This window comes from Apiospora hydei (genome assembly GCF_038363865.1).
Source record: "Apiospora hydei strain CBS 114990 chromosome Unknown utg000009l_segment0_segment0, whole genome shotgun sequence".
Classification (NCBI taxonomy): Eukaryota; Fungi; Ascomycota; class Sordariomycetes; order Amphisphaeriales; family Apiosporaceae; genus Apiospora; species Apiospora hydei.
In genome coordinates, this window is record NW_027117368.1 from 3,194,028 (window position 1) to 3,213,937 (window position 19,910).

Consider the following 19,910-nt stretch of genomic DNA (forward strand, 5'->3'; position numbering starts at 1 on the left):
CGGCAGCCATGCCAGATGCTCCCGACAGGGAGGAACCCGTGTGCTGCGGTGCCTGGCCGACCTGTACGGATTGGAAATAGTTGGGCTGGGATGGCTGGTATCCCGTAGGCTTCGAGGCCTGGGGCGACATGACACTGCTGCCGGGGGTACTGAATGAGGAGTAGTTGGGCCCGGGGGTCGCGTTGGTGCTAGCGGGAGGGGGAGATGGCAGACATCATGCTGTTGATGTTGGCATTCTGGGGCCCGGAGAGGGGCTGGGGAGCAGCAAACTGAGCGGTTGACTGTGCGCTCGACGTGACCATCGGGGGCGGGATCGCGAAGGCGCCAGAGGAGCCTGACGATTGGGCCGCGGGGACAGGAGTGGCCGATTGGAAGTCGTCGAATTCATCATCATCGTTGGATAGCGAAGCAAGCGCCGAAGATCCGTTCGACGGTGCCGCTGCCGGTAGTGGAGCAGCAGCCGAGGTCGACGGTGCCGGCTCGGGGTCGTCAAACGAGAACAGATCGACCTCGGGCTCCTTGGCCTTCTTCGGGGGCGCGGCCGCAGGTGTCGTCTTCTTCACTCCGGCTCTCTCGGTCCCTCTCCGGCCTTTTGGCGCGTGATGATGCAGCGCCCGTGTCGTCGTCAAACTCGTCATACTCCTCGAACTGCTCGGCGCGCCGCGTGGGCTCTCGGTAGTCGTTTGTTTCCTGGCCACCGAAACCGCCGCCGTCTCCGTAGACGCCGCCGGAGTAACCGCCGTACCCAGCACTGGCACCACCGAAGCCGCCAGTCTCGCTACCGAACCCACCATACCTACCGCCGCTGCCGCTGCCGCTGCCGCTGGAGAAGCCGCCCATGGAGCCGCCCTCGACACCGGTGTATTTGGCCTTGTTGGCTCTTGCCTTTTGCGCTCGGTTCGAATCCGCTCGACATCGCTCAACAGCTCGGCGAGCTCCTTTGCGCGGTTTCGCACGTTGATGCCCTGGTCTTTGCCGTTCTGGTCGATGTAGTGGAATTGCCGGAGCATCTTGAGGAGGGTGATGTGGCCTCGTGCATCGTCAATTACGCGCTCGGAGCCGTGCTTGATGAGGTATTCGAGCAATTGGAGAGCCTTGTAGATCTGCCGCCATTCTTCGGCGGCTTTCTCGGTGAAGCGTCGGTAGATCATGGGCATGATCTCGTTGAGCGTCTGGCTGGTAATGGCGCGTGGGTCATTAGCGATGTTGGCCCTCTGGCGCAGTGCAGCAGCCAGGTAGGGGCGGCCCCCCTTTGGTCCCCTTTGGCCCTCCTGGGGCAGGACTGCAATGCGAGACAAGGCAATAGAACGGAATACGTACTAGTTGAAGGTGCCATTGGCAATCTCCTGCATCAAGGAGGAGGAGGAGCCCCATGGCTCGTTGTTGGTGGCCTCGCGCACCTTGGCCTCCATTTCCGTGTAGTTCATGACGGCTAGGGGCGACGGTCAATCAGCATTCGGGTCCGACCGCGGTCTCGGGATCAATCACTTACCATTCTGGACTTTGCGCACGCCTGCCTTGAGATCGTACAAGGTCAGGTTGGAGATTGTGCTCTGCAGGTTGTTGAGATCCATCTTGGCGAAAGGGGCGCGACGGCTTTGCACCGCGTTCTGGATGTGAACAATGTGAATGAAGTATGCAACTTGGGAATCGGCAGCAGCTTAACCGGCTTTCAGGCCACTTGGGCATTCGTGTAGGCCTACCAGGTCCAAGCTGGAGGTTGCAGTTGAGCGTGTCGGACCAGCCAGCTGGCCGCCAGCTGCCGCCCACGGAGAGAGGTACCTACCTCCTAAGGTTAGGTACGGAGTATGAGTGACGTGCCTCGATACGCAACACAACATTGAAGCAAGTAGCTATATGCAGAGGCTTGACAGTCAACCCAAGGCGATGGCTTAGCAATATGACACGACACGACAACTTGAATATGCGTAGGCAATGAAGAAGCCCGGAAGTATCTGACCTGCGAAGTTCGGTGCTTGCGCCGAGTTCCGATCGCGCAATGAGATCTTGCATCTCGGATGATGAATCGAGGTGCAGTGCTTCTTACTCTGCTCCGTACCTACCTACATGTACCCAGTCCCCATAGCGCCGTATGGTAAGTAGTACTTTTGCAGAAGACATAATCTCAATCTTTGGACGTGCATCGAATGGAACATTAAGTCCGCGTTGACAGCGTCAGGACAACGCCTTCGGCAGTTGCACTTTGGCGGTCTTGTCGTTGGTATCCAGCCGTAGGTTAAGTAGGTATTCCATGTCCATGCAAGCGGCGAAGTCTTTGATTCGGCGGCCGGGACGGCACTGCATGTGGAAGAAAGCGCGCACGGACAACATGGATCCAAAAAGTTTCTGTCACTTACTTTGGCTGGGAGCGCCTCACCAACCCATCTCAACTACTATCCTCCGTCCAGTGTAATATATATCCATCAACCACCACTGCCTCCGAAGATTTTATGCCTACCTAGTCTTTGTTTTCAATAGATTCCCCGTACATACATACCAGACTCATCCTGATCCGAGGCTGCGTCTTCAAGAGGTACGTCCAATGTTTCCTTTGGTGCCGCCGTGTCGTCTCCTCTTGTTCCCCAGCAGCGCAGCACATTTTCCTCTTCTTCTCCCCCGTAGTCGTCCGAGCTGGACGCAACCTGGGATCCCTTGAGACTGCCATGGAGCAGCGGTGAGCCTGAACGCTCCAAGGGGCTCGATTCATCCATCCGCCTTGCAATTGGCTCGCCACCGGCCCAGTTGCCAGCTGCCAGCTGCGGCAAGTATATATATACCCTTACCATGGCGAGAAGCTCGCTTTTGATGTCTTGATCCCCCCCCATCCCCAGGCCAAAGACATGCTCAAGCCACTGGTGGCTCTGATGGCTGCGGCGTGCGTGAGTGCGCGGGATTTGCTTGGCCAAGTGGCATGCGGCATCAAGACGGGCTTGCTTTGCTCGCTATGCGGGCCTGCACGCTCCATTGGCTAGACTCGGACCCGACCTTGCAGGCACAGCTTCTGGTGTGTGCATGTGTACGTACACGCGTGCGTCCTTGCACTGCACCAAGCAAAGCAGGCTATGTTGGAAGAAGAGGGGCCACCGTGCTCCAGCACATCTGATTAGCTCGACCACCAAGCTGGCAGTCGATGCGATCAATCCGAGTACCACCAAGAGTACAACTCGCCGCCAGGAGGCGAGGGCCAGGCCAGGCCAATGGCTGCCACCTCTACTAGCACGACAGACAAAAGATGTAATATCTATCAGCGTCATTTCCCAGCCACCCATAGCGCTTGGCATTATCCCCTTCTCTGTGCTGTGCTGTGCTGTGCTGTGCTGTGCTGTGCTGTGCTGTGCTGTGCTGTGCTGTGCTGTGCTGTGCTGTGCTGTGCTACCGGGGCACGGCGGTGGTGTCGGATGGCTTTCGAGCTTGCTGCAAGCTGACGCCAGAAGAGGGGTCCTGAAGCAGCTGCAAGGACCAACCAAGTCGTTTCTGGTCGTTTCTGGTCCCTCCCTCACCCTCCCTCACCCTCCCCCCATCAAAAAAATGAGTAGTACATTGGTACTTGCATCGAGGGGTAATCGAGTGTACCTTCCTCCCTCCTACCCAAGGTTAGCCTCCTCGCCTCGCAGACGCAGACGCAGACGCAGACGCAGACGCAGACTCAGCAGAGCTCTTCTGAATGCCCAGGTGCTCCAGGTAGAAGAAGAAGCCAGCTGCAGTTGTTCGTTGCACCCCAGACCGGGATGGAAACCCGAGGGGAAGACGGAGGGGAGGGAGAAATCAATCCCACGCAGCCTAGTCCAGTCCAGCAAATGCCAGTCGTCAAAGGAGAAGCTTCTGGCCCAGCTCCCTTCCCCATCCTTTACCTGCCTCTCTCTGGGCGTCCATTGACTGTCGGGTTTGGACAAGCAAGCAAGAATCAGTTGATTGATCAATCGGACGATGGGCGGCAGAGAGGCAGACAAGGCGGGGTAGCGATGCTTTGGGAGGTTGAGGGATGGATACCTCGTACCTAGTTCTAGTTGTTTTCCTCCATGCTGCTCACCTCTCCCTCCCCCTCGCGCTGATGCTTGCTCCTGCTCTTGCTCCTGCTCCTGCTCCTGCTCCTGCTCCTTTCCCCCCCCCCCACTCTTCTACAAGTAGCGGTACGGCAGGTACAGCATGGCAAGTACCAGGCCATGACATGAGCGCTGCCCTCACCAGACTGGAACCACTGGAACCTTGGAAGCTGGAGGGCATTGATTGATTGATCGATTGTGATGTATTCATGTACTAACAGCAGCATTGCCCCGCCTTAGCAACCGAAACAGCTTTTCCATACAAGAAAATGGCTTCTCGACTGACCCCCGCCTCACGACCTTTTCCTCTACTTTTTCCCAACTCCATCGACCTTCAACATCTTCCCTCAAGTTTGTCGCACCCAAGGCAGCTTTTCCCCCATCCACAACTTCTTCCTTCAACCGAATCAGATTCTTCTCTGCTTCATCCGCCAACATGTCCAAGGTGTAAGTCCCTCTTCCCTCTGCTCCCTCGACGCGTCGTGCCTGCCCATGCTGCCATGGGCGGCATGACGTCTTGTCTGGTCCCTCTCTCTGCCTTGACAGCGTCGGCTAACATATCCCTCATCCAACAGCTTCTTCGAGGTCGAGTGGGAGGGTAAATAGACCCAGATGTCATCTCGCCACAATCACGTCGAATGCTGACATGTAGTAGGTCCCGTTATGGAGGGTGGCCGCGCTACCGGCACTGTCAAGAGTGAGTATCCCCCATTGTCGTCTTCACCTGTGCTTTACCGCCCTTCTCGAGCAAAGCTTCCGAATCTTCCAGAGCTTCCAAGCTCAAACCCCGCATCGCGTAACTCGTGTACGGCAACCCCCAATTGCTAACCCTGGCTGTTCCCGACTGTAGAGCAGACCGGCCGCATCAACTTCAACCTCTTCAACGACGTCGTCCCCAAGACCGCCGAGAACTTCCGTGCTCTCTGCACCGGTGAGAAGGGCTTCGGCTACAAGGGCTCTTCCTTCCACCGCATCATCCCCGAGTTCATGCTCCAGGGTGGTGACTTCACCCGCGGTAACGTGAGTACACCCTCCGAGTCCAACCACACCCTGTCCCTGACTCCCGTACTGACTCGACATTGCAGGGCACTGGCGGCAAGTCCATCTACGGTGAGAAGTTCGCCGATGAGAACTTCACCCTCAAGCACGACAAGCCCGGTCTGCTGTCCATGGCCAACGCTGGCCCCAACACGTAAGTCATTGTGCCGCAAAAGTAACCAGCCCTCCTGCCCGGACCTCGGACTGACCCAAATTATAGCAACGGCTCCCAGTTCTTCGTCACCACCGTCGTCACCTCGTGGTTGAACCAGCGCCACGTCGTCTTCGGCGAGGTTGCCGACCAGGCATCCATGGACGTTGTCCGTGCCCTGGAGGCCACTGGTTCCCAGAGCGGTACTGTTAAGTACAACACCCGCCCTACCATCGTCAACAGCGGTGAGGCTTAAGTCTGTGGCACACACACACATTGCCTTCCTCTCGTGTAACACTACACATGATTGCGTTCCCGGCATATTCATACAAACAATCAAAAAGCCTTGCAGGCTGATGGGGAGGGTCTGAACGAAGTCAACGCATCAGATCTATCAGGGGATGGTCTGGCAAAACTCGTGGTACTAAGCCTAGGTAGCCTTGAATCACAAGATCTTTGCAAATGAAAATGGCCCCGACTGTCACGTGAATCATGTTTGGTGTAATGGAAACGCAACCAGGCACACTTGTAGTCCACCTTCTGCTGTACGGCCATGCTGGGTTAACACTACCACCGCAGCACAGCTGTCGGTCATGGACGGCTTGGTTACGGGTCCGTACGTTAAGCAATCCCTTGCTTTTACTGGGGCAGTTGAAAATGGGCATGGTAAGTATGACAAGGGTATATGCTTCAAGGCGCTTAGCCCTGCCGGTCTTTCTATTGGACAGTAAATAGCATTTTCTCGTCGCAGCCCAAACTCCTGCCATTCATCTCTCTCATCAAACGAGTTTTGCCTCTTGATGATATACTTACCCATAAAAACGCCCGCCCATGGAATGCAATGCAGTACCAAAAATAACAAGAACCATTCGCTATGGAACCGAGATTTGAAACACGGGGGAGTAAACATTGACCGTAAGGAAACATAAGTTGACGACACGATGCAAGACGGTTGTTTACTGCTCAACGTGTTATGCAAGCCACTCATCGAAGTACTCGCAGCCGCCTGCCCAGACGGGTCCTCCCTCTTCGCACAGTTCAAAGACGGGGCACCGGCCACAAGGAGCTTCGGTCAGTCCATTGGAGGGCAAATCATACGCGGGAACGCTGCCTGGGACGAAATTGGACGGGTCATGTTTGGAGATGCGAACGGCGCGATAGCCGACACGGCGCCCGACTTTGATTTCCTCTATGCGTCCGTCGTACATGAGGACGTCCAATAGTTGCTTGACGTCACTCTCCTTCAGCTTTGTGCCCCTGGTGATGTTGGCAGCGGCAATTCTCTCGGTGATCTCGGCCAGAGTGATGTAGTTGCTGTAGCCGGCGGGCATGGGAAGCAGGATGCGCTGCTGGCCGTTGCTGCGGCGCGCCTTGAGTGGGGTGGACTCGTCGTCGTTGGTGATGGCGTCGGCATCCCGCTTCTTGCCCCGGGCAGCGATGGCGACCTCGCTCTCCTTTCCTTTGAGCACCTTCTTGGGCAATACGGGACTAGTGCTGGCGCCCTTGGGGGCACCCCCACTGCCGCGGGTCGAGTAGCTGCCCTGGTCCTTGATGAAATCGAAGACGACGTTGAGGAGGATATTGATAAATGACTCGTCGAGGTCGCCGTCGGCATACCAGGGGCCTCCGGTCGCCTTGATGCTTGGTTTGATACTAGCCTTGATCCAGCATTTGTGCGAGGCGTTTTGTACCGACATGAAGCTGGTAATCAGGCGTTTGGCCTCGAGCTGCTTCAGGATGTTCTTGAACTGCTGGTCCTGGGTGATGCCGGTCTTGTTGCGCAGGGTCTGCTGCCAGATGCCCTCGCCTCCGGCATTGTCGATCCAGCTGTAGACCAAGACCTGGTCCTTCTCGAGACCGCGGTACTTGTTGGCCTCCTCCTCGGGGCGCAGGCGCCATACGGGGCCGGTTGCGGACTGGAGGGGGATGAAGCGGCGGTCGTTTGTCAGAGACTGGACGAGGCCCATGAGGGTCTTGAGGTCAATCTTCAACTCGCGACATATGCTCAGACTCTGCAGGTCGTCCTGGGAGAAGGATCGAGAATAGGCGGTCTCGTCGGGGCCTTCGAGATTCTCCTCGCATGCCTGGTAGAGCTGCTCCTTAAGCAGCTCCTTCTTGTCGTCCATGTTGGAGTCTGGTGGTCGGCCTCGGCCGCGGGGAGGGTGGTGAGTGAGTCAAAGTTGGCGTTGTGGTGGTAGCGGCGAGGAACTGGAGGATGGCGAGGTCGAATCGTGGTAGGAGGTATGTGGGCGCTAGCAGTCCGACATGAATGATTGCCATGCGGCGACGAGGTATTGCATCACACAGTCAATGCGACGACGGTGGCTTCTGTTTGCGTTGCGTGGTGGTGACTGACTGATTGAATGGAGAGGCAGTTAGTTAGATCAATAATCAATAGCAGCCGCGCATAACCCAAGCAAAAAAGTTGGAGCCCCTCCAAGCCGATAAGAGCTTGGATTGGATTGGCGATAAGATCAATCAATTGGATTGGATTGATAGGTACCTAGATGGACGAGTTCGGAGTTCTAGGTAGTGCAGATCCATCAATCGCAAGCAGGTACCTACCTACCTAGGCCTAGGTACTTACTTGGCTGGCTGGCTGGTGATGCGATGCGTGTGCACCGCCACAGCTTTGGAACTTTGACGGCAATATGTACCTAGGTGGGTACCGAGGGTAGCAACATCAATTGAAGGTACTTTGTGGGTTGGTACCTCCTTGCCTACCCAACACGCCAACAGGTGCCTGCCTGCTGCTGTGCCTGCACAGTCAATTCAATGGGAACATTTCCACTTGCCTCTCAACCCCGCCAACCAAGCCCCCCTCCTCTCCGGCGGCAGTGGAAGGGTCTCGATGCCGCTGTGGAAAGCTCTGGAACAGCGGCCGCTGCTCTCCCAGCTTGCCATTCCAAGCTAGGCGTCCCGCGCAATACAGATTTATTTTCGGGGCCTGTCGCCTGCCTGCCTTTCCCTTGCCGCCCCGATCGTGCATTTTCTTCCTCTCTCACTCCCCGACCGCAAACAGACCATCTCGCCCACGTCTCGATTACCCAGTCTTCGAGAAACACGTGCATCCACACGGAGCCAGACGACATTGCCCAACATGTCCACTGCCGACGAGCTCAAGGCCATCGGCAACAAGGCCATCGCCGACAAGAACTTCGATGAGGCTGTGTAAGCCAACCAACACTAACCACCCAATCTATCTGCCCTCGCTCCTTTCTTGCTGACCTGTCTTGCCACTAGCGACGCCTTCACCAAGGCCATCGCCCTGGATGCCAGCAATCACGTTCTCTACAGCAACCGCTCCGCCGCCTACGCTTCCAAGAAGGACTGGGACAATGCCCTGAAGGATGCCGACAAGACCACAGAGCTCAAGCCCGACTGGCCGAGGGGTGGGGCCGAAAGGGCACGGCTCTCCACGGCAAGGGCGATCTCTTGGGCGCCAACGATGCCTACGAGGAGGGTCTCAAGCACGACCCCAACAACGCCGGCCTCAAGTCCTCCTTGGCAAGCGTCCAGCGCGCCATGGAGCAAGACGCCGGCGGCCCTATGGGCGGCGATCCCTTGGGCGGCATGGGCCAGATGTTCAAGGACCCCAACCTGATGCAGAAGCTCATGAACAACCCCAAGACAAGCGGCTACTTCTCCGACCCTTCCTTCATGGCCAAGGTCCAGCAGTTGCAGCAAAACCCCTCCAGCACACAAGACCTCTTTAGTGACCCGCGTATGATCCAGGTCCTTGGTGTTGCCATGGGTGTCGACATGGACGTCCGAGCCCCCCGGCGATATGCCTGGTGGTGCCGGTGCCAAGGAGGCCGAGGAGGATGTCGACATGCCTGACCTGGTGCCCAACGACACCAAGACCAAGGCGGAGCCCGAGCAGAAGAAGGCACCCGAGCCCGAGCCCGAGCCCGCCCAGGACGAGGAGCAGCTGGCCAAGCAAAGGCCAAGGCCGAGGCCGACAAGGAGAAGGCCGCAGGTACGGAGAACTACAAGAAGCGCAACTTCGACGAGGCCATTAAACACTACAGCGCTGCCTGGGACCTCTACAAGGACATTACCTACCTCAACAACCCAGGCGCCGCCTACTTCGAAAAGGGCGACTACCAGACCTGCATCGACACCTGCACCAAGGCCATCGATGAAGGCCGCGAGATCTATGCCGACTTCAAGATGATCGCCAAGTCTTACGCTCGCATTGGCAGTGCCTACGAGAAGATGGGGGACGCCGATGCGGCTATTGCCAACTACAAGAAGTCGCTGACCGAGCACCGAACCCCGAGGTCAACACCAAGCTGCGCACTGCTGAGCGCAACAAGATTGAAGCCGCCAAGAAGGCCTACATCGACCCTCAGAAGGCCGAGGAGGCCCGCGAGGAAGGCAACAAGAAGTTCAAGGAGCAAGACTTCCCGGGTGCTGTGGCCGCCTACAGCGAAATGGTCAAGCGCGCTCCCGAGGACCCTCGTGGATACAGCAACCGCGCGGCTGCCTTCGTGAAGCTCTTTGAATTCCCCAGTGCCCTCCAGGACTGTGACTTGGCCATCAAGAAGGACCCTAAGTTCATCCGTGCCTACATTCGCAAGGCCCAGGTCTATTTCGGTATGCGCGAGTACTCCAAGTGCCTGGATGCCTGCACCGAGGCAACCGAAATCGACAACGAGCACCACAACGGCGCCAACGCCCGCGAGCTTTCCCAGCAGCAGGAGAAGGCCATCCAAGCCATGTACTCGGCCCGAGACAACGAGACGGAGGAGCAGACGAGAGAGCGTCTGCAAAAGGATCCCGAGGTAAGTTTGGGGTAGTTACCTACATCAAGGGAACGCCGCCCAGATTACGTGACGATGGTGCTAATATCCGGTGATAGATTATGAGCATAATGCAAGACCCCGTTATGCAGGCCATTCTCCAGCAGGCACAATCGGACCCTGCCGCTCTTCAGGAGCACATGAAGAACCCCTCGGTCCGATCCAACATCCAAAAACTGGTGGCCGCTGGTGTTATCCGCATGGGCCGATGAGCTTAGGTCAGGTAGTGCCTTGAGACGGCGGATGGATTTTGGCTGGTTCATGGGAGGAGGGTGTATTCTAATTCAGGGATTGACTTTTCTTTTGATGCCACGAAGGCTTAGGCGTTGCTTGCAAAACCAAAATGCATTGATGGAGTAATTTAATGATTTGACGACCTGAGAACCTAGAGCCGGGAGCCGAGAACCTGGGAACTCATAGCACGTGCACCACATTGTAATGGACTTCCGAAGCGAGATACGAGTGATTTCATATTCAGACGTCTTGCCATTGCCGCGTCTTCTTTCCTTTCCTCTGGAAGGGGTTACGTCTGTGTTGCCAGTCTCTTTCCGGCGCTTTAGTAGGCGCTCCCAGGCCCAACCGGGCTTTATTCGCCTCATACTACAAGACTCCGCGTGCAGCAATTTCCGAAAACCAGCGTCGTCTTATGACTGGCCCAGGATTTTTCCTAGCTCCTCACCGCGACTGCTCGCAGCCCTGACAGCTTTGTCGACAATGCCCTCGAAGCCGGAAGCCTCGAAGCTCTTCAGGGCCGCCTCGGTGGTGCCATTGGGGCTTGTGACGTTCTTCCGGAGCTGCGTGGGAGACTCGGAAGACTCTACAAGCATCTTACCGGCGCCAAAGCAGGTCTGTTTTGCCAGTCGCATAGCTTGCTCCTCCGAAAGACCCTGTGCCTTTGCGCTGGCGACTAGGTGCTCCACCATGGCGAAGAAGTATGCCGGCCCAGAACCTGCACGTGCGTGTTAGCCGCCTCGGTTTGCTTTCGTATATCTCGCCCTTTTTCTTCTCCCGGGCACGAGTAGGGACAGAAAGAGGACGAGGGGTAGGCAGGGAAGAAGGACGCCAGGCCATGCGACTCGAACTACTTACCGGAAAGGCCAGTGACGACGTCGATTAGTTCTTCCTTGTCGACCCACTCGGTGGCCTTGCTGAAGCTCTCGAGCATGGCTGTGACCAGGTCCTTGTCGGCGGGGGAGACACCGGCGCCGGCAAAGAGGCCCGAGGCGCCCTCGCCCAGCAGGGCGGGGGTGTTGGGCATGACGCGGACGACGTGCGGGGCGCGGCCGTCCGGGCCGGTGAACCAGTCGGACAGGCTGCCGAGGGTGATACCGGCGGCGATGGAGACAATGAGGGGCAGTTCTTGGCGGGCGGCCCAGGAGGCGGCGAGCTCGTGGCAGACGGCCTTGGCGACCTGGGGCTTGACGGCCAGGACGAGCAGGTCGGCGGCGGCGGCGGCGTGGGTGTTGGAGGTGGTGGTCTGGACACCCAGGTCGGCCATCTTCTGGCGGTTGACCTCCCACGGCTCCGAGACGGTGATGCGGTCCTTGGGCATGATGTCCTTTGCCAGGAGACCGCCGACGATGGCGGCGCACATGTTGCCGCCGCCAATGAAGGCCAGATTGGCGGAATGGAGGTTTGCGGGGGCCATGGCGTTGTATTGTAGGTTATGTAAGGTAGGTAGGTAGGTAGGTAGGTAGTCAGTCAAGTATCCAACCAAAGCTATCAATTGGACATGCCGCTGAATGACTGACTGACTCTCTCGGTGGGGGGGCGCCGAGTGGGTCCAGCCGTGACTAGCCGGGCGAGGCGCCGAAAGTCGGAGGAGGCCTGGGCCAAGCAAGGCTCGTCCGGTCTTCTAGAACATATGGGATGGCGATGTTGCCCCAGGGTGACAGGAATGAAATAAAAATAGAACCAGCACAGCATTCAAAGAAGCAAGTCGAGGGAATTGCAGGGTGGGCTGGTGGTTTGATGATGGGATTAGCGCACAAGTATAGCCGATGGCGCCCCATTTTGATTTCTGATTTGAGTCCTGGCCACGGTCCACCGCATGCACTTCTCGTCAAGCCGAGTGTCAGCAGCTTCCATTTCCGGCTAGCCCAGCGACGGTGCGGCGTGAGGCCAAGGTTGAGCTTGAGCTTGAGCTTGAGGTGGTGATGTGATGTGATGTGGGCACAGTCGTCTGATGTGCTTGCTTTGACATTGACAGGTCCCACGACAGCGAGTCCAGTCCCTTCATACCTAAACGAGCGAAGCTATTGCCCTCGTGAATGGCGATCAACATGTCCCAGATCCGACAAGCATCACCATTTGGTAATCTGACTCGGGCATGTGGCTTCCACAGTACAAATGAATAGCTGTCAAGTATTTGCTCCGTCCAGAGGAGCCCAGATGTAAATTTCAAGATATGTATATATGTGTATATGTACAGTCCGGTGTAACCCAAACACCACAATACGCCAGTCGTAACCTCTCAATGCAGCGCTCTCGCGAAAATCAGCCCAAGCGTAACGTCGTATATATATATGTCTGTATGTACAGCCAAGAAAACACAGCAAGCAACCTGTTATTGCGCCGCGCTTTTGGGCCCCTTCGACGCTCGCCCCGTGTTCCAGTAGAACACCCACCATGTCCGTCCGCCCGGACACGACCGCCCGCTGCAGCGGCGCGTGTAACCCTGCGCGTCGAGTCCATTGATGGCCACGTCGTAGCGCTGTAGCAGCAGCCGCAGCGTGTCCATCGAACCACCCGCCACCGCCATGTGTAGAAGTGGCGCGCTCGTCTCAGGTAGACTGGGTGGCACCTGCTGCTGCTGCTGCTGCTGTTCACTCATGCTCAGTGTGGATTGGTACGTTGACGATGCGGCCGACGGGCTACGTGCGCGGCCTGTCATGTTGGCGTCGGACCGGCTACTGTGGTACCAGGCCAGATCCGTGTCGGGAGGCGTGGGGTAAGTTGCGGTCGGAGTCATGTCGTCGTCAATCGAGAAGGCGGCTTCAGGACGTGGCACCCCTAGGTGCTCTCGGTTTGGGTACATGTGGTGGTAGCCGGCAGGGGGCATACCGAGCATATGGCCCTGGTGCGCGTTGGTGTCCACGAGCAAGGGGCTAGGTTGCGCCGAGCTAACAGCAACATGAAGGCCGTCGTAGCTGTCGTGCCGCTGAGGCTGTGGCCATGGCGAAGAGGCGTTGGCGGGGCTGGGCCCCCGAGATGACGATGATAGATGTGGTGGCGCGTTGCCGCGCAGTTGTTGCGGGTAGTGACCAGGAGAAGACATGTTGGATGACGTCGACACGGCACGGCTTCGCAGGCCCATGGGCGGTGTCGAGTTGACAGCCGGTTCGTGGGAGGAAGGGACAGCGGGGAAGAAGGACGGTGCGTCGTAGCTAGGGGCCTGAGGGCCGTTGTTGATAAGCCCAAGGCCGTTGGCCTGCTGTGCCTCGGCCGTCTGAGACCAAAGGTAGTTTCCCATCCAGTCCGATGCCGTGATCATAGGTGGCGTCGCGGCGTCCGAGTGGTTGGATTGCGCCGTGTCGCTCCTGCATGGGCTGCTCGCGCCAGAGACCGACGAATCGGCCTCGGAGGGAGGTGTGCCGCTTCGTCCCTGCCCTTCTTGGAGCTGCTGCAGCTGTCTCTTCAACTTTTCGACCTCCTTGGTTCTGTCTCGCATGTTGCGTCCTGAACACCGGGCGTTTAGCGGGCAGGTCGGATCCGGCGGGTCCGAGGGGTAACTTACTGTATGCTCGTTGGGCCAGACGATTCTGGATCTTCCTCCTTTCAGAAGCATCCGGGAGCTTGGTCCAGTCCTCGTCGGGCTTCATAAGGTCTGCGTACGATATAGTCTGGGAGCGGCTGCATCGCGACGACGCTGGGTTTGGCGATCGGGAAGAGGCCGGCATGATGGAAGCAGTTGGCCGAAGTTCTGAGATGCCGGGTGGGTTGGTGTACCAGTGGGAGATGGGAAAGAGCGAAGGCGTGGTCGTGGATAAGTATGGGATGAATCCGGAATGGAGGTAAGCAAGTATCGGCACGTAATAGCAGACCCCAGGTACTCCAGGCCATTGGGGGTCAGGTCTAGATATAGGCAATGGCTCAATCGTGCCTCTCAGCCGGACTAGGCTCATGCAGGAACATGGGCAGGCCTATAGACCAACTGGAGTAACGCGGGTCATCAGTCGACGTTACACATTCTGGGCGAAGAGCGGTTCTGACCGCTCTAGTCGAGAGGCTGGTGTGTTCTGGCTCGGCGACCAAACGCCCTAGCCGCATACCGAAAATAACATACTGGGCAGGTTTGCGGCCAAAGCCAGACTTGAAGGGGTCCATTCTGAGATTTCCGGATCATCAGTCCCCACACTCAGGGCTTAGCTGAGGTAGGGTGAATACGGCGGTAGGTGCTGTATGTACGCAGCAGATCAGATGTAGGTATGCATGCATGCATGGCCCATGTAATGCTAACTCCATGTGCCTGCTGCCCCAGGCCCCGAGAAAGACGTCTATGTACAGCATGTGTGTCTCTCGGCTCCCTGGCGATGCTCTGGTTGGCTCCTTGGTCCGGCCGCCTACCCCGACGAGCCAAAAACAGACTGGCAGAGGGGGGTAGCGTATACGGAGAGAGATGAGAGGGACCGGCTAGCAAGACTAGGCGAGAAGACCGGTGCCTGCTGGACGAAACAAAGGGGAAGAGCAGCTCGGCAGCTGCGCCAATGTGGACGAGTGTCGAGGAGACGGCCTATTCTGGCTAGTGGGACCCTGGTCGAGGACTGGGAGAGTCTGCTGGGGCGTCCTCGCCGGGATGTCCCCAGGTGCCAGGCATTGCGGCACCAGTACTATGGTAGATTGATTCCATGAGATGTCATCGGTCCACGCCACGTCCCAAGTGGAAATAGGGTCTAGGCGCGCGGCGGCTTGCCTGGATGTGGTTAGGCACAGGTGGGAATGAACATGCCTGTCTGATGATCGACCTCGAGCTATTCTCGTCTTCTAGTGTAGTAGTCCGGGAACCAATCGTAGCAAAGTGCAGCCAGCAACCTGAAATGCTGCCGTCCCGTCGCCGTCTGGCGCGTCTGTAGAGTCTCGAGACAGAATGGTGAGATGACGCATTCCAGCCACGGCCGCAACGGTCTGGCACCTTTTCTTTTGCCCAGCCCTACTCGTACTGTCTGTGGTCGACTGTCTGTGAGGTGCAGCGAGGTGCATAAGCGTGCGTGCGGCTGACCGTGTGCATATATTACAAACAACGGGGCTGTCTTGGCCACTGCTTGCTGCTGCTGCTGCTGCTGCTGCTCAGCTCCATCGAGTTAGAAAAGGACCATACTCCACAGATGGTGGCAAAGCCTTATATGATATACGGGGCGGTTCGACGGGGGCTCTCTCTTGCTTCTGCAGAGGGAAACAGCAGCAGCATTTTGGGGTTTCGGCCCATCTGTCGGCCCTTGAAGCCTGCAAGCCAGTTGTTGGGCTGTTAGTAGTAGTACCCTTAGGCCACCATGCAAATGGCCAGCCAGCAGCCAGCCAGCCTGGCGGAGGATAATCGGCATCGATTGAAGCAGGACGATGCGGTGCAGTTGTTTCCCGGTGGTTTTCGACCGTCCGTCCTGGACGTAGGTAGCAAGTATGTCGGTAGGATGAGGAAGTAGGTATGAAGCAAAAAGCGGTACAATAGGGCGCCAGCAGAGGGTCCACTGCGACCAGAACAGGTGCCAAGCGCGTGGGCAATCGATTACGTGGCACATCAATCCCACCCGGACGGTTCTATCTATCAATTCGATGCATTCCAATCGTCCCATCTACCATGGTCGTTGCAATTGCTGATTGTGACTGGCAGGCCAAATAAACCAAAGGACGACGGGAGAGAGGTGAGACCGTGAGAGGGGGTCGGAACAGGCACAGCCACGCCACACACGCGCAGCTCGTCTATCGGCTGTCGGGACAGTCACAGTGGTGAGTGTGAGTGTGAGTGGCCGCCCATCACTTATTTTCCTCTACTCGGTTAGCCTGCCTTTTTCTAGTGCGGTGAGTTTGGCTATTTTCGTACAAGGCTGACAATGTCCACTAGCGGCCTTTTCTTACTTTGTTTCTTGTTTCTTGCTCTCTCTTTCGCTCTCCTCTCCCTCTCTTTTTCTTCCTCTGCGTGTGTGTCTTTAGGTGAAACCCCGGGCTCGTCTGGGTGACATAACACAACACTAGGATAATGTCGAAGAGTACCTACAGTATGGCCGGGGGTGGGAATCCTCCTTCCTGGAAGTTCCCTCCTAGTGGAATCCATCTGATCCAGCCCGGCGAATAAGCATAACTGCCTGCGCCACTCTGTGCGCCGGTCCCGAAATGTGGTGGGCTGGTGACATTTTTAGGACACAACCGACCACAGCACAATGTGACAAGACGATGTGATGCATTGGCGAAATAAGAAAGAAGAAGAAGAAGAACAAGAACAAGAGCACGGGCCAGGCATGGGCACCTTTGGCGTCTTTTTCTCTCTCTCTCTCTCTCTCTCTCTCTCTCTCCATCGCCAGGTACATGGATTTGTTTGGGCCTTCCTTTGGAATGCGTGATGGGGCCACAAATGGAAATCCTCCCACCTCCTGTTCGCGTCCATTTCTATTTTTGTTCATCTGATCACCGTCTCCGTCGCGTTAGTGCTGATTCTGCCCCCTGCCGCCCTCCAACCCTCGCCTGCCTCCCACGCATCCCCCGCTGTTGACGATGGCAGCGTTGCAGTGGCCAGCCACTCCCTGCATGCCAATAGTTCCGACCAAGCTTTTGTGAATCTGTCAAGGCCACTGCCAAGCCCATCTTTGCAGATAAGGTTCTGCCGGCATCATAGTCTCATCAGCAGGAGGGACCTGAGGCCAGGCTGCCAGGCAACATGATCGAGGTCCATCGGGCTTGATTTGTGTGCCATGGTGGCTTGAGGATCAAACGCCGCCGTCATCTGCCGGAGCCACACCCTTCAGCGCTCAGCCCAAGGCAGCTACATAGATGGGCCTGGGCCACAATGGCCAGCCATGCAGAAAAGTCTCGGATTAATGGGTGCTCACCTTTGAAACGTAGCTAGGTCTCTTTCGGATGCGCTGCCGTGGAAGTGTTTGCTGGTTCGCGTGTTTGCCTACATGGCATCCCGAAGGCAAGCCCCCTATCTGTACAGGGTAATGATGTAGTAATATACCGACCCGGGCCGTTCTCCACGTTCCCATCTCCGTCCGATGACACTAGTACCGACCCGAGTCATGAAGACATACCGTTACATCGTCGCTTGAGCTGCGAGATGACAACTATATCGGGCTTCTGCACCTACGGTGGCAGGTGCCAAAATGATGAACGGAATGTTCACGACAGTATTGTCATCCATGTTGACTTGATGATACAGCGCATCAGCCCCTTGTCCCCTTGTTAAAAGGCATTGGCTATGCCGGTTTCTTTCTCGCGCAGAATTTTACGTTTGAGAGTAAGCTTGTCGTTGGGAGTCTCTGGCTTTCTCTTAGGCCTCGTTTCGTATTGAGACGAAGTTGGTCCAGGATAAGAATCCACATGTTTACTGAAGCTTGCTCACAACACTGGGCACCGAGCTTTGGCTGGATCATTCCAGGTAGAGGTCGGTTAAGCAAATGTCTGGCGCGTGTCGGTGCGGTTGGTTAACAGACGGTGATGTGGTTGTATGATGGCCATGGTGGCATTGTGATGGTAGCTATGGCAGCATTTACCTTAGACAGTAGACTCCGACGGATAGGTCTGTCTGGAAGAACAACAGCAGGCTCAAGGGGAACATCTAGTGGAGCGTTCCAGCACATTGCCGAGATTAAATTGCACGAATCACTCATCACTGCCGAGGAGGCTTGCCCAGGTCATGTGGCCTTGTATTAGCCGAAGTCAGTCGCATCAAATATCCGGATCTACTACCAGAATCTCGTAATCTCAGGACCATCCATGCCGAAAGCACACCAAATGCAAGTCTGTAGAGGCAAATATCCCCAGTGGATATACCGAAGTCCGTCCCTGCTGCAATGAATCATGCGGTGGTTGTGATGATCGAGCTACCCATCATGGCCGGAAGAAGGATGAGCGATGCTCAGGCCTAAATGCGAGTGGCATAACCGTCAGCTCAGTGATTGTTGCAATGGACGTGAATATCACCATGTTTGCAAACTAACCTCGTCGACGCTACCCTCGTCCGAGTTGGCCTCAGCCTTGGTAGCAGGGGTATTTCCCTTGTTGGAGCGCCGACCACGTCGTTGTCTCTTGGCCTGGGTGGCGTCACGCTCGGCGTCGTCCTCCTCCTCATCGGCAGCCTTGTTGGCACGGCCACGCTTCTTCGACGATGAGGCGGCAGCGGAGGATTCGGCACCTCCCTTAGCGGCCTGGGGTTCTAAGAACGCCTTGCGCATGGCGGCGAACTTCTTCCTATAGGGTCGATCATGGTCAGTTTTACATACTGGGGTTCTGCTTAACAAGTCACTTGCTTCAGAGTGGATGGATGCTGGTCCAGCTTGGCGGCAATCTCCTTCCAGTTGGACCCGGAAAGACCAGAGTTGTGTATCTGGAGGAGACACATCAAAAGGAAGACGTCGGGATCTTGGTCGGGTGCCATAACCACGGAGAGAAATGGCGATGGAGGGTTCGGTGCCAGGAGGGTGAATTGAGTGTTGAGTGGCCAAAGGTCAAGTCAATGAAGAAGCGGGCGGAGTGGGATCATCAAAGGTTGATCGAGGCGCAGAGGGAACAACCACGCACCGAATGGGCTGGAGTGGGATAGAAAGAGGGTTTGGGGCCCGGGTACGCAAAGGTTGCCGAAAGGGAAGCTACCTGTCAGCTACAGGTAAAGAGCAGAGTATCTTGAACCTCACCGCCGTGGGCCCAAGGGGGCCGTCGATCAACAAGACAAAGGTAGCCAAAAACAAAAAAGAAAACCGTATCAACTCACCGGACAATCTCGTGGCCTAAGCCAACCTTGGGCGCAATTTCGGTCCAGTTGCCACCAGACAGCTCTGGATTAGTCCTCATCAGGACGAGGAAGATGATGCTTCTCTCTTGCTCAGGAGTCATGTTTGCGAGGTGGGTGATGGTCGTGATGTATGTGTGACTTGGTTGGGTTGAGCCTGGTGCTGTTTGTTTGGGACAAAGGGCAGGAGGAATAGGCTGGATTGGAGTGGATGGGGCACTGAGTGGGCAGAATTACTACTTGAAAAGATGTTCTTGCAGCCTGCGTCGTAACATGAATGGGAAAAGTGGTGGTTCGACTGTAGAGAATTTGGCCCCAGGAGGAACCACTGAGTGGCCAAGAGCACAGCCGAGCCTTGGAGGATTCCCGGGCGTTATTGTTTACTCGAGGCTGCCACAAGACAAATTGCTTGCAGTCACCACAACTGGTTGCTTGTTCTGGCCAGGAAGCACTCGGGGAAGTTGGACTGGCCCCAAAACGACACCATAGAGGTAACTCCTAGTAAACCCAAGCCTGGTGTCCACGGAAATAGAAGGTACCATTCTGTTTTGCACATGCAGCATTGATCCTACAAGCCTGGAGTTCATAGGTTCAAGCTTCTTCACATAAAATGGGTTGGTGAAAAGATATCGGCACATATCCACGACTATTGTTCCTACCTGAGATCCTTACACATTATACTACGCCTATGCTTATCTCCCAAGTTCCTGTCCAGTGTGAACAAAATACGAGTATCCAGCGTTATTTGTTGGCTGGAGATCGTCGTATGAATCGGCAGTCAAATCCCATCCGTCTACTGGTCCATGATAAAAAAAGCCAGGGTATTGGGCTAGGTCTATATCTGTGAACGTGGACTCATTGAGCCCCAAAACGAAGACTCTAGAACGGGGCACGTTGGCCGCTTTGTCATGTCCTAGGCAGTCATCTTCCGCCTC

General features: G+C 56.4%; 7 protein-coding genes across 7 annotated transcripts; 2 read left to right on the forward strand and 5 right to left on the reverse strand.

Annotated features, from left to right (window-relative positions):
- Positions 1–188: 188 nt before the first annotated feature.
- Positions 189–1,574, reverse strand: PG997_012747 (ENTH domain-containing protein; the record flags this gene model as incomplete). Its single annotated transcript, XM_066817061.1, has 5 exons — positions 189–582; positions 641–885; positions 915–1,176; positions 1,321–1,432; positions 1,493–1,574. The coding sequence occupies 5 exons, from the start codon at positions 1,572–1,574 to the stop codon at positions 189–191; spliced, it is 1,095 nt and encodes a 364-aa protein (XP_066662753.1).
- Positions 1,575–4,479: 2,905 nt separating this feature from the next.
- On the forward strand, positions 4,480–5,488 carry PG997_012748 (peptidyl-prolyl cis-trans isomerase; the record flags this gene model as incomplete). The annotated part of the gene is made up of 5 exons (XM_066817062.1): positions 4,480–4,490; positions 4,619–4,641; positions 4,894–5,063; positions 5,129–5,235; positions 5,302–5,488. The coding sequence occupies 5 exons, from the start codon at positions 4,480–4,482 to the stop codon at positions 5,486–5,488; spliced, it is 498 nt and encodes a 165-aa protein (XP_066662754.1).
- Positions 5,489–6,203: 715 nt separating this feature from the next.
- PG997_012749 (uncharacterized protein) lies at positions 6,204–7,358 on the reverse strand (the record flags this gene model as incomplete). Its single annotated transcript, XM_066817063.1, has 1 exon — positions 6,204–7,358. The coding sequence occupies one exon, from the start codon at positions 7,356–7,358 to the stop codon at positions 6,204–6,206; it is 1,155 nt and encodes a 384-aa protein (XP_066662755.1).
- A 974-nt stretch (positions 7,359–8,332) lies between these two features.
- Positions 8,333–10,249, forward strand: PG997_012750 (uncharacterized protein; the record flags this gene model as incomplete). Its single annotated transcript, XM_066817064.1, has 7 exons — positions 8,333–8,403; positions 8,476–8,584; positions 8,623–8,967; positions 9,008–9,121; positions 9,178–9,436; positions 9,490–10,019; positions 10,097–10,249. 7 exons carry the CDS (start codon positions 8,333–8,335, stop codon positions 10,247–10,249), a joined length of 1,581 nt encoding a protein of 526 aa, XP_066662756.1.
- Positions 10,250–10,681: 432 nt separating this feature from the next.
- On the reverse strand, positions 10,682–11,685 carry PG997_012751 (pyrroline-5-carboxylate reductase; the record flags this gene model as incomplete). Its single annotated transcript, XM_066817065.1, has 2 exons — positions 10,682–10,986; positions 11,127–11,685. 2 exons carry the CDS (start codon positions 11,683–11,685, stop codon positions 10,682–10,684), a joined length of 864 nt encoding a protein of 287 aa, XP_066662757.1.
- Positions 11,686–12,603: 918 nt separating this feature from the next.
- PG997_012752 (uncharacterized protein) lies at positions 12,604–13,936 on the reverse strand (the record flags this gene model as incomplete). Its single annotated transcript, XM_066817066.1, has 2 exons — positions 12,604–13,772; positions 13,795–13,936. 2 exons carry the CDS (start codon positions 13,934–13,936, stop codon positions 12,604–12,606), a joined length of 1,311 nt encoding a protein of 436 aa, XP_066662758.1.
- Positions 13,937–18,166: 4,230 nt separating this feature from the next.
- On the reverse strand, positions 18,167–19,079 carry PG997_012753 (uncharacterized protein; the record flags this gene model as incomplete). Its single annotated transcript, XM_066817067.1, has 2 exons — positions 18,167–18,437; positions 18,958–19,079. The coding sequence occupies 2 exons, from the start codon at positions 19,077–19,079 to the stop codon at positions 18,167–18,169; spliced, it is 393 nt and encodes a 130-aa protein (XP_066662759.1).
- Positions 19,080–19,910: the final 831 nt, after the last annotated feature.